Source organism: Poecilia formosa, unplaced genomic scaffold, assembly GCF_000485575.1.
Source record: "Poecilia formosa unplaced genomic scaffold, Poecilia_formosa-5.1.2 Scaffold171, whole genome shotgun sequence".
Lineage (NCBI taxonomy): Eukaryota > Metazoa > Chordata > Actinopteri > Cyprinodontiformes > Poeciliidae > Poecilia > Poecilia formosa.
The window spans coordinates 535,159-548,425 of NW_006800110.1; the positions used below are offsets into that span (position 1 = coordinate 535,159).

General features: G+C 38.9%; 1 protein-coding gene across 1 annotated transcript in view; it reads right to left on the minus strand.

The window, feature by feature from the left end:
* Window positions 1-13,267, minus strand: part of drosha (drosha ribonuclease III) — a 123,432-nt gene that overhangs the window by 78,081 nt on the left and 32,084 nt on the right. The window contains exon 17 of the mRNA XM_007565032.2: window positions 7,961-8,068. Within this exon, the coding sequence (XP_007565094.1) occupies window positions 7,961-8,068 (108 nt within the window). The remainder of the gene's footprint in view (window positions 1-7,960; window positions 8,069-13,267) is intronic.

Genomic DNA, 13,267 nt, shown 5'->3' on the forward strand with positions numbered 1-13,267 from the left:
AAAGATAACTGATGGATAGGTGTGCTCCAAGGCTCAAGGCTGGGAAATCTTCTGCTTTACTAAATACTAGGTATTAAAATAAAAATTATAAAGGTTTGAAAAGTCATTTGTGGTTATGAAACTGATAAGTTCAAAAGATGGTCATTTGGTCTGACCACTTTTTATTGCCAATAGCAAAGAATTTCCCTACATTTTATAATTTATTCATCATTTAATTTCTCTGTGGGACCAAAAGTATTTTTAAATTGAATAAAATTTGAAGCATCAATTCACATCTCTAGTCAGACACATAAATAATTTGCTTTAATATAAAAACTCCATACCATTTCACTGAAAAGGTTTCAAGTCCATTTACAAAGTGTAAATGAAAAAGCTTATTATGCTTTGAAATAACCTGGCTTGAAAAATTTAAATTAGTTTTTTGTAAAGTTTATTTTGTTTATTGTGAACTGAAGTTATTTAAATAAACTGCCATATTTCAACAGGCACCTGTGAAAAACTGGCTAAGGATGAACAGATTGGCAAATGAATGGAGAGACGACTAAGGCGGATGAACAGATGGATGCATAAATGAATAGATAGAACCAAAAATTAGTCAAATCCTAATAAATTATCAGACACTCAAACTCTCTAGGACTGTTTTTCAGGCAATAATATCAAGAATCAATGACATAGATGAATAAAAGTCAATTTTATGGTAACTTTGCAAAATTTTATTTTAAAAAACCCAACAAAAATAAAACCTGTTTTCCAAAAACACTGCTGTAGTTTTAATTTGTGGCTGCTACACGAAGCTTGAGTAAGTCATCAAATGCCAACAGATTAGTCTCTTCCCACCTGCAGAAATCTCTTATCACTTCACAGAACAATTTGCAAGCCAACACTTCCAAGGCGATTCTAGGCCTAACATGTAGCTACTTCTCAGTTCTGTATGTCTTTCACTTGTACTTTTCTTTAACTAGATTTAATGCTTACACTAGGACTTTTGTGCCGTACCAAAGAGAGCAAGCAATGATGGGTCAGCAACTGTTCCAAGGAAATGAGGAGCGAGAGCTTCTTCTTTGTAATATTGGAAGCTGTTTGTCTGAAAAGTAATGGCTTACATTTTCGTAAGCCAGTAAAAATGCTGGAATTTCAGGTAATATATCCCTGAGGGAAACACATGAGTCAATTTTCAGCTTTGTTTGAGGAGGAAGGTGGGAAAAAAAAAAAAACTGCTGTGCCTAGAAAGACTTGCCGTAGCGGAATATCTCAAACACGCCAAGGGGGAAAGAAAAAGGAGGAAGATAGGACTCAGAAGGATATGTCGAGCCTTTATCAATCTTACATTAGGAGAATGTTAATCTCATCCCCCAAAAAAGAGAAAATAGAAGAAACTCAGACTCTTCCCCCCCTGGGCTTGCGTTTCAAAATGCTTGTCTCCTTTCAGCCAACTTCAAATCAATTTCAGGCTCCAATGAGATATATATGTAAAACTCTAACAGAGAGCTTTCAATATTTATAGTTACTCAAGAGGCCTTCAGCTTTGTAGCGTTTAAAAAGAGAAATGACAAATTTAAAAGCGATTGTGGGATTTTTTTGTGAACCAAGTCTGACGTGACACAAGCAGAAATCTACCAATTTCCAGCCCCGTGTTAAAAGTTTTACACTTAAAGCTACGTCTTTCAATCTCCACTCTCCCATTGAGCGATGCCAGACGTGTCAACGACTGCCTGCTGCACAGCCTCAAGTACAGAGCCGGGTAAACAAACCAGCTGCTGTTTGAACCGTGCAACTAACAACAATGGTAGATTTTTAGCTGATTGATATTGGCAAATATGCCTGTGCACGTAATGAGTGCTTACGGAGTGGTGGTGATTTAAGTCTAGTGATCAGCAGCTGCTCGAATGCCTGCAGCAAAAACAGGAACAAACTCTGTTCTCAGAAACCAGCAGGAGAACTTTACTTCACACAGAAAGTTCAAGGCAAACCTCACTTTATTTACGGAGTAAAATATTATTTTATATAACGGAGAAGCAAATCAGCCCGACGTTGGTTTCTCAAGTTATTATTAGACTTTGGACCTGAAAGACAGAAAATTGGGGTTTCGACTCACCAGCCATCAACCACACAAACTCATTGTTTTGGCTGTTTATTGTCGCTGCTCGACATTTAGTCCGCTTTCATCCAACTCTAGTTTGTTTGGTTAGAAAGTCAAAATCTCGTCCACCGAAAACCTTCGTCTCTGTTTAGAAGAGACGAAGGTCCTGAAAGGTTCGAATTCAAATTGTCACCTTCCTAAAATAATGGCCTAAGTTTTGTTTGTTGTTGTTTTTTTTTTTGTGCCTAAATTTCAATGTCAAGTTTATTTATTTGGCATTTTTAAAAGTGCACCAAAGTGTATGACACATGAAAAATATAAGCCATCTTCTGGTAGAAAAATTACATTTTAGGACGGTGACTATACGTGAACGGCAAACGGACAGGAAACCTCTCCAAAAGCAGGAAGTGGATTATAGTGCAGTGCATTCTGGGTAAAAACAACCAAAGCAAGTGCAAAGGTCTAAGAGAAATGACTTGTGCTCTTTTACCAAAGACAAAAGAAAAATCCTAAAACTACTAAAATCTGACACCACTCCATTTTTGTTTACATTTTCTAAAGAAGGAAGTTGCACTCAGTGTCTTCAGTGATTCTTCGTGCAGCGCCCCCACAGGCGAGGAGGGAAACTGGTTTTTCAATTAGTTTGTTTTGTTTGACTCAGTGCAGTGAGAAAAAGATCCACTGCAGCTGAAAATGTAACAAATGTTGCAGTTCTGGTCCCAAATTGAACCAAATCTACCAGACAATCAGGTGTGAAAACAACATAAGATTGGCAACCAATTAACTAACTCAACTTGCAATGAATCACTTGAGTCTATTAAGATCCACGCGATAGAAGCTCGTAAACTTGAGCAGATAATAAAAGCCGACAGCAGTATTGAGGGCAGCTGCACTTCAAACAGAGGGACACTTCTACCACATGCCAGCAGACAGATCAGAAAACAAACAAAATGCCGCGGTACACAGAGCACACATGCATGGGGCTCACAAACAAAAGCGTGCAGCATCAGAGCGCAGGCCAAGGACTTGTACGCTTAAATAATTGAGGACCTCTGCGATGCCTCTCGTTCTGTCAGCATGGGTCAGAAGTGAAGAATGGCAGTAGATCAACAGGGGTTGGGTGGGATTATGATGGTTGGGTGGATGTGAGGGACTCGGGGATGAATGCGTGCCTCTCCAGCTCCAGAAGCCCACAGCCCTCCCCAGCTTTAAATGTTAAATGTTTAACAGGGAGGCTCTCAGAAGAGGAGCTTCAAAGAGGTGTTGCTGCTCTGCAGCCGGGCGGAGGGAAGCTTCGAGTGCTCCAACTCTGCCAGGCTGCATGTCTCACTGCAGGATCGTTGGGTTATTCTCCGCTTCTTCATCAGGTGTATCGATTCCCGAAGAGGTGAATGAGTTCACAGACTGCCAGTGTGTTATCGTGATTATATAACAGCTCCTTGATTTACAGGTAAGCTTTTATTCAGCATTAGAGAGAATCTGCAGAGAACATGGATTGATTCTGGACAGACCAACCCAGCCGACGGGTTTCCCCCGTGATCTTTCATCTCCACGGACGAGTGGAAACGATCCCTCAATAGAGGAACTGCAACGCTGCATTAGGGCCATTATAGATAAAAACAACAACACAGAAAACAAACAGGAGTTAATTTTCACCAAAAACTAAAATTTTGAAATTAAAGTCAGAAATTTGCCAGAAAAATTAAAATTTCTGAGTTTGAAATGTGGGAATTTGCTAGAAAAATTACAAAATTTTGAGAACTCGGAAATTTTCTAGAAAAACAAGAAAATTTTTGAGATCTAAGATCTATCTAAGTTGAGATAGATCTTAGATATTTACTAGAAAGAACAAAGAAATTTCTGAGTTTGAAAATTAAAAAATAATAGAAAAAATTCAAAAATTTTGAGATAAGTCTCAGAAATTTTCTAGAAAAAAAGAAAATTTCTCTGAGTTTGAAAAGTTTATTTTTCTCTAGAAAAAAAAATTTCAAAATGTTGAAATGAATCTCAGAAATCGCTGTGAAAAAACAAGGACATTTTTGAGTTTGAAAAGAAAAAAAAATATATAGAAAAAAAATCCTAAATTTCTCAGAAATTGAGAAAAAGTGGAACTTTTCAAAGATTTCCACCTGTACATAATGTTGGCTTGTTGACGTGAACCATCTATTTTATTGGATTACATTATCGGGACTCTTGTTGCTGTGAAAAGAAGTTTTGGTCAAGATAGATGGTTTATGTTGAGAATTTTTAAATTAAGATCGCGTCTATATTTGGAAATAAAACATGTTTAGTGCAGATCTCTGACTGGGGACTTTGGGCTGGATGGGTGCTGCAGGTAGCTGGATTTGGACTTTTACTGGTTTTTTCTCTGGTACCAGTGACATTTACATTCAGCTTGACTTTTTATGTGACTAATTCAGTTTACCACAGAAGAAGCTACATACCTTTTTCTGTTGAATGATCCGTACTTTGACGTAACGTTTTGGTTCGGTTCAGCTTTCTTTCTCCACTGTAGCTGTAAAAAACCCTTCATTTTCCTAATAGACCCTGTATTTGTTTGGTACTTATGTGTATCGATGCGACAGGCAGAAATGGATATTCTTAGTAAGGAAACCTGAAATAAAAACCTTCAACCATCAGTTTGTTCTATTGCATTTCGATTTCACAATCATGGTTCCCCTTAACGTATGGTACAAGAAGCGGTGGGATTTATCCGTTTCTCAGCACAGCCACTTGTCAGGCTTCTGGTGACTGAAAGGCCGAATTATAGGTAATATTTTCGTACCTTTTTAGGGTTTTCAGGAGGAATTCAGCAGCTGTTTGAAAGGTTTCCACCCGCGTATTACAGCCCATTGGAGGCAGATTAATTCCAAGCACACAAGCCCTCGTATCAAACCACAATTCATTTGTAATGCAATCAAAGAGTGGTACTAGATTCCCTCATGTTTAATGAGTAGACTGTCAGTGAAAAACATCCATCTCATTAAAGGCGGTCGGCCCCTCAGAGTGGAGCTAAATGAGAAGTGACGGAGGATGTGAAACCTGACTCGTTTGGGAGCGAGCGCCGCCGCCGCTCCGTCTGAATCTATCTAGACGATGGGTTTGTTTCCATTGCATAAAAATCATTTGTGCTTGATAAATATTTGGCTCTTTATTGAGAAACCACTTCCTCACACCTCAATCTCCTGGGGATAAATCCATATTTCTGCTTTTCCCTTTCTGTTCCACTGGGAAAAAGACAACATCTTCTTCCCCCAACTGTCTTCGACTCCCGCTTCTCTGGCTGGGCGGCTGGCGACCTTGTGACCCCTTCCCTTTATTCATCCCTGGAACTGAGGCCTGCGGTGAAGCCTCTCCGCCGCCTTTCATCAGCAGCTCACCCTGGGAGAACATTCCCTCGGCGGACCCGGCTTTGTGTTTACGTGGAAATAAAAAGCGACCGGACCGAGTCAGACCAAAAGGTTTCTCTCCAAGGACAAGACGTGTGCAGATTCCTGCTTCTCACTGCAGGGAAAGTTGGCGGCTTGTTCTGGTTCATAATGGACCAAACGTGCATCATCCAAGCTAACAGCGGCATAGCATGAGCTAAAAGCTCATCATAGCTAGCTAAAACTAACTAAATAAAACTTAAAAACATTTTTGTTTTTGGAGTAAGAGAAAACTATAACTAGGACCATGTGGTGCTGTTATAAAACTAAAACATACTGAAGTTATGGACGTAATGTCCTTCGTTTTTATGAATTAGCCTTTCAAAATGTTGTGAAATGTATTTTTTACCTCGCAAAAGCAGTTTATGTCAGCTGTCTGCAAATTACAGCACTACGTTATCCTATTAATATTTTCATATTATTTTTTCATGTATTTTTATTTTTATAATATTAATAAGAAACAATAATCATACTAATTTTATTAATAGTATTTTTAATAATTTGAATCTAATATTTTTAGAGTAATAATGTTTTATATGTGTTTAATATTTTTTATAAAATATTTTATTTCTAAGAATATTTTTGTATTTTGTTTGTAACAATAATTTGATCATCAGAAATGATTAAAAATATTTTTAAAATTTATAATTGTATATCTATTTTCATATTTTATCATAATTTTAACAATAAACTTAATTTGAGTATTTTTAATAATATTTTAGAATAATTTAACAGGTGATACCAGTTTCATAATAGTAATTAGATGATAATTTATAATAGTAACAGTAATGTGAGCAGGGTGGCTCCCGCCGTGTGCAGCAGTGTGTGTGTGTGTGTGTGTGTGTGTGTTGATGATGGTTCTCTATTCGGGTCATTTCAGCTGCAGCTTCAGGTGAAGTTCTGACAAGCCAACACACACAAACAAAAACAAACACCAGTGAGCCGGTATTAACACCTCTGTGGATATCATTGTGATAGAAAGTGGCAGCTCACATCGCACTGAGGCCGCGACGCGAGCTGCTGTGTCCAGATGATCGCTTCTTAGTTTCTGTTTGGCTGAATGAGACCAAAGGAGGCGGGACTCGTCTATAAAGGAGGACAACGCTGTTTCCTTTCCAGTGCTCGTAAGAGACAGGTCGTCGTTATGCCAACGACAAAGAAGCCGATCGCTGATCGATGCGGCCGTAGAAGTAGTGAGCCCGGAGCGAGTCCTATTGCATCCTTCTCCCTCTTTAACTATGTACGGCCTACAACACATTGATTTCTAATGTATCAGCTTATGACAGCTCTTCAATACTGCTGCAGGCAGCCGGGGAGAGGTGAGCCGGGCTGGTGTGTGTGTACACACACCTGACAGGGGAGAGCTGGCATTACGGAGGAGGGCTTGTTGTTGTCCTCCTGACTACTGTCACTGCTAGTCAGGGAGCCGGGAAACAAACTCAGGCCAGTCACAGTGAGCCGGTGTCGGTGTGTGTTCGCCCAGCTGACTCCTGAAACCCCGTTTCCTCCTCGACAATCCCTGCAGAGGCTTCAGTAATGAGGGAACGCTCCTCATAACAAGCTCCGGCACAAGCCTGGTTTCCATATTTTTCCTCCCAAAAGGCTTTATTTATCATGTTAGTGATCAGCAGAAGTGGGTAGAGTACGCCAAAACTTGTACTCAAGTAAGAGTAGCGCTACTTTAAAGGGGATCTTTTATGAAAAACTTGCACATTTTATGCATCCACTTGGGTTTCTACTGCTTTAAAAACAGCCAAAAAGCTTAACATTAAAAAACTAACAGCTTTTTAGCAGTAAGTTCTTGTTTATTAGTGTCTGAAAAATGAGCTGTTACAAAAACCTTCGGAATGTCACGTCACAAGGCACTTTCTCGTAACCTAGCAACCCCAGCAGAGTTCTGCCCGTCACCTAGCAACCCCAGCAGCGTTCCGCCCGTCACCTAGCAACCCCAGCAGAGTTCAACCCGTTACCTAGAAGCCCCAGCAGAGTTCCAGCACAGACTGGTTTTAGATCCAAAACATGGATGTGGACTGGTTTCAATCCAAACCAATTTGGATAGCTTCCTAATCTAAATTGGATAGATTAGGAAGCTATCCAGTTCCTAATCTTGAACTGAATAGCTTGAACTTGCTATCTTGAACTGATTTAGGATGCTATCCTAATCAGTTCAAGGAAGCATAATAGGTAGAGATGCCTAATAAAACAACATCGATATCGGCCAATATTAGTAATTATTTAACATACTGGTATCAGCCCAGTAAATAAAACTGGGCTGAAATCAAACACTAATTTATTTCCACATTGTTTGTTTTTATTTCCAAAGATGTCAATAAGGTAGAGAAAGATATATATGTATATATATATATATCGATCCAAATCTTCATATCGGTACATCCCTAATTATCGGAGACCCTTACATAATGCAGCAGTGACTGACAGAGTTGCGTCTCACCTGCAGGAGGCAGCGGTCCTTGAAGACGTAGCCGATTAGCTTGTCCAAGTGCATCAGGCACTGGTGGTATCGGATGTGATGGGTGAGAACCGGGAGCATCATGGCGTGCTGCAGGACGACAGAAACGGGGGAGAAAAACACCCAGGTGAGATCATGTCTTATGAAAGAAGAGTGAAGGGAGCGAGCGAAGGGAGAAATCAATCAGCCGGCCATTATTTATTAAGAGGGGCTCTGCAACAGAGAGATGAAATAATCAAAAAGCCAATTGCTGGAGTGTGAGAAGGAATGACAAGAGGACGGGAAGGGAAATTCACATTTGGACAGGACAGCGGTGGAATCGAAGCCCTCGCTGACAGCCTGACACGCTCAGCTTTGAGCAAACACTGACAGCCCTTCCTGACCCTCATATGAAAGCAAAAAGTTTCAACAAAGTGGAAGGAAAAGTAGCCGAGGAGGAGAGGAAGAGGAGCGGCGGGGCGAGATCTTATGGAGTCATTACCGCGGAGGCTCATCGAGTGTACACACATTAACCCCGGCGCCACCGCGCAGGAGGCGAGGGAGCGCCGCCTGTTTTAATTAGAGCTGCTGGAGGGAGGGGGGGCGAGCGGCGACGCCACGCGGCCCCGGGGCCATTACAGGGGCCACCCCGACACGGTCCCCAGGCCTTGTTAAGCAGCCAATTAAACAAAGTCAGGGCCCCGGTCGTGTGTGCTGCTCCTGACCTGTTCTGATGGCTGACTGAGGACAAAGCGTGTGTGTGTGTGTGTCTGTGAGTGTGTGTGTGTGTGTGTAGTGAAGGCTTGTTAAAACTGACACTCTGGTAATTAACAAGGTGGGAAAAGATCTGATTTACCTTCACCCATCAGACCAGCAACAGTTTTCATGCAGCTTAGACACGAAAAGCACAAATTGGATCCTTTAAAGGGGAAGTAGTGTGTTTTCCAGGCACATAGTGCCATTTTAAAACACAATAAATTAAATAGTTCATTGTTAATTTAACAACAAATTGTTATTAAATAATTTATAATAAAGTTTGTTACAAATTTATTTATAGCATTTTACAAAAATTCTATAAATATCACATATAACTTATTTCCCGATTTAACGCCTTGAAATTGGGACTCTGTCTCTTTAAAAACTCCTGCTCATTCAAAAGCTCCGCCTTCAGGAAGTCATCTATTAACCCTTTAACGTTTTTACCAGCACTGCTCTGAGAAGCAGCTCCCATAATGACCTCAGCAGGTGACTGCTAATTGCTGCTGGCTAGTCTGAAGGAGCCAACTGGGGGAGGAGCTGCACCTAGAAGGTGGAGCTAGATCCACCCAGGCGTAACTGGGATAAATAAATACAGACTCTGCAATTAACTCAATAAAATTTTTAATTGGGTCCCATCATTAAATTTAACCTGTAACATCATCATCTTGGTTCTTCACACGAATAATACTCTTTATGTGCAGCAAATAGAATTAATTTCTGTAAATATTACAAACGTAAATCAAGAAAAGTTTAGTCTGATTTGATGTCAGATAGGCAGAATAAATGTTTTTATATATATTGATATAATTTTTATCCTTTTATTTTTAAATGCAATCATAAAAGAGTGTATCTAAATATAAATGACCAGCATTTTGTTTCTTTTTTCATCTCTACATGAGATGAAACAAGAACAAGTGCACCGAATCCTTTTCTCCTAATTTGTCCTAAACTTATTCTAAATAAAAGGAACATTTATAATTTGAAGTTTCAGAATGAATTAGAAGTTTCTTTGGAGAATAACTGAATTTTTCTCTAATAATTTCACTCATTTCATGGTCATATTCTGTTGCCTTTCCTGAATATTCAGTAAGTTTGTTTATTTAACGTGAATAAGAAGGCCATTCCCTACCAGGCAGCCCATTCACTGCTGCAGGAGGGGAAATAAAAGGCCTGGTTTTAAAATGTGTTTTGGACACTTGATGGCCTTCACAGTGATGTGATAAAGGCTGGAAAAATACGTGGAGAGGAATAAAAAAAAACAAAGATTACTAAAGTAAATCAAAATAAACCCTTTTAGAGCTAAAAAAAGAAAACTAAATAAATAAATAAAAAACCTTGGAGTAGCTGAGAGCTGCTCCTGTAAAGACCCGACGGCTTTCAAAATGAAGAAATTAGGGGTCACTTTTAGCGGCCATCGCTCGTCCATGTCACGCAGTGCTCGGAGTGCAGCGCCGCGGCTCCAACTGAAATTATTCATGAAGCAATTAGTCGCGGCGGTACAGCTTGAAGCAAATATAATTGGACAGCAATTATGGATCGGATTCTTCCCTGGCAGACCTCGCGGGGAGCGGGGTCTGACTCGTGAGGCTACAACTTTCTGTCATTCCTCGCCGAACGTGAGCGGGAGGATCGGCGGCGGGCCGACGGCGCCGCGGACGGTGACGTTACCGGGACGGAGACGGAGAACGGAGCCGCCGCCAGTCATCACCTGAGGCCGGAGTTAGCAGAGCGGACAATGAATTAAAGAGTTTTCAAACTTTTCCAGCACACTTTGAAGAGAAAACAACACAAATGAACTAAAAAGAATAGTTTAAATTCACTACTATATGATATTATTTACTACTGTTAAAAACTGTAATATGTTTACATTTACAGCAGAACAAGGTAAAGATAAAAAATATGCAATTTCAATAACGTTTAAAGCACAAAATAAAAGGCGACCAACAGCTGCGTTTCCTTTAAACATAAAATTGACAAGTTGAAGTTGTAAAATAAATTCACTCAAACTTTGAAATAAGAAAACTCGTGTTTTTGATAAGTTTTTGCATTAGGATGAGGATGAAATGGATGCATTCATTAAGACTGCAATAGAACACATCAACAGGATGCTACTACTGCTGGAAACGCCAAGGAAGAAGACAGGAAGTGAAAGTGATTGGAGGATGATGGTTTGTTTTTCCATCAGAGCTCTCGCAGCGGTTCATAAAAAGTTGTTTATTCCAACGTGTTGAATCCAGAACTCTTCTGCAAAATGGCCGACTAATATTTCCCCAAAACGTTGCGGTCGTAGCCACTCCCAGATAGGCGGGACGATTCCTCTGATGGCTGAATTATGAATACATCTCCTGTAACTGTTTACATTTTTAATGAGTTGTCACATGTGATTTAAATTTAATTTCTTATTTTATGGAAAGAGCCTCTGCAAAATTTAGTTTTTTTAATGCAGTAACTGAGCCATTAAGAATGACAAACTTTCATTTCAACGAAACAATCCAAATAAATCGTGTTAAGCTAAATGACATTTCAGCTCATATTAAATGCTTAAACACAATATCAACAGAGGTTTCTGGAATTTAGCGAATATAAATAATTTTGTTAACACTAACTGACCTAAGACAAGTTTAGCTAGATTTAAATTCAGAAAGTGAGAAAAAAATTTCATTTGCTGCGTTTTTCTCATAAATGTGCACAAAACTGTAAATATTTCGCTAATGTTGAAAAAAAAAAAACGTTTTCAATTGCGTGGTTTTGTTTGTTTATAAGCAAAATGTTACCATTAATGGAAACACAGCTTGTGTTTATTTACAAAATGTATAAAAGTTTCTGGTTTAAACTGTAAACATTTTCCAAATTTAGGCTTCTAATCAAACGTTAGATTACACTTTATTACAAAACTGTGCAGATAAAACATCAAACACTTTGAAGGACTTCATACAGAAATCACCCAGTTAAAATTCAAGGATTTTCAAGGATTTCAAGCACCAGTTTGAACTCAACAAAACATGCAGCTGTGGAGTTCAGCCCTCATTAGATCTGCTAAATTACAGTCTTATACACGAAGAACTAAATATTCCCCTGAAATAAAGATAAAGACTCAGATAAAAATAAATTCCCGCCGTGTTTCGTTTCTGTCGCTGGTGAAAACGGCGCGATGCGGCGCGGCTGCATGTAAATAAACTGTCAGGTTGGAGTCGTTGCGTGATGAACGGTGTAAGTGCTGCAGCTCTGCAGGGGTCCACTTTGCTCATACAGACTCTGACACTCGAACGGAGACGCGGCGCAGCGATAGAGGAGAGATCACAGGCAAAGTTTCTGACAGCGTCTGCCTGAGTGGAGCCACAGACACGAGGATGTTCTGGAAGCAACGTCGCATCGCAGAGCTTTTCCTTTTTTCTGTTTCGCTTTGAAATCCAGCTTTCATTCCCATCAGTTACCTTTTTATTAGCAGAGACAGATTGGCAACTCTTTACGTCAGCAGGTGAAATTAGAAAAAGAATCAAAGCTGCACTCATGCAAAACGGACAAAATTACACGAAACAAAAGTTAGAAGTCTCTGATTTTGGGATAATGTTAAGATATTTTATCTACTAACTTTATTGGGTCCAGAGGTGGGAAAAGTATCCAAAAATTATACTTAAGAGTAGCGATACTTTAACATATGTTCATTCAAATAAAAGTAGAAAGTAGCTGTCCGAGAAATGACTCGAGTATTTACTGAGTAAAAGATCAAATTAGCAGTCATTTAATATTTACAAATTGCATAATCAAACAAACCAGAATGTAAAGTTAAGTGGAAATTTTGGGATTTTAAAGAGCAAAATGACAATAATTAATATAAGTAACAAAATTTTAAAAAAATCAGACGAAAGATAATTTTTCCAAATCAGTTTCTTTCAATAAAAAAACTAAGGTAACACTTTATTTGAAGGGGTGTGCATAAGACTGACATGACACTGTCATGAACATGAAGGAGTCTTTAAGAATGTTTATGACGGTTGTCATGAAGTGTCATTCGGTAAATAATGACACTTTTAATGCTAAGTTGCTCTAAAAGTTGCATTAAAAGTCCATTAAAAGTGCCGACTTTGCATGATTTTGTAAAATATGATAATTTAATGCAAAGTTGGCATTTTTAATGCTACAACAATGTTACAATAAATCAATGAGGAATTTTATTAAGAGGAGTTACTCATTAAAACCTTTGCATTTAGAGCCTTACATTTTTGCAAAGGTGTAGCAGAGATCAGATCAGTCAGACTGATTTTACATTTGAATTTTACATGTTAGTGTGTGCTCTGGAATAAATTAAGAAAACACTCATCAGTTTCTCTCATGTTCCTTTTTATAGGTTTACGCTCGAGTAAAATGAATATTGTTCTTTTATTCTGTGAAATAGTAACATGTCTAAGGAATAACATAAATTTAGTATTTATTTGCAGAAAATGAGAAATGGACAAAATAAAAAAGACGCAGCGCTCTCAGACCTCAAATGATGCAAAGTTCATATTAATTTAGAAACAGCCATACTCATGTTTGAACTCAGGAAATATA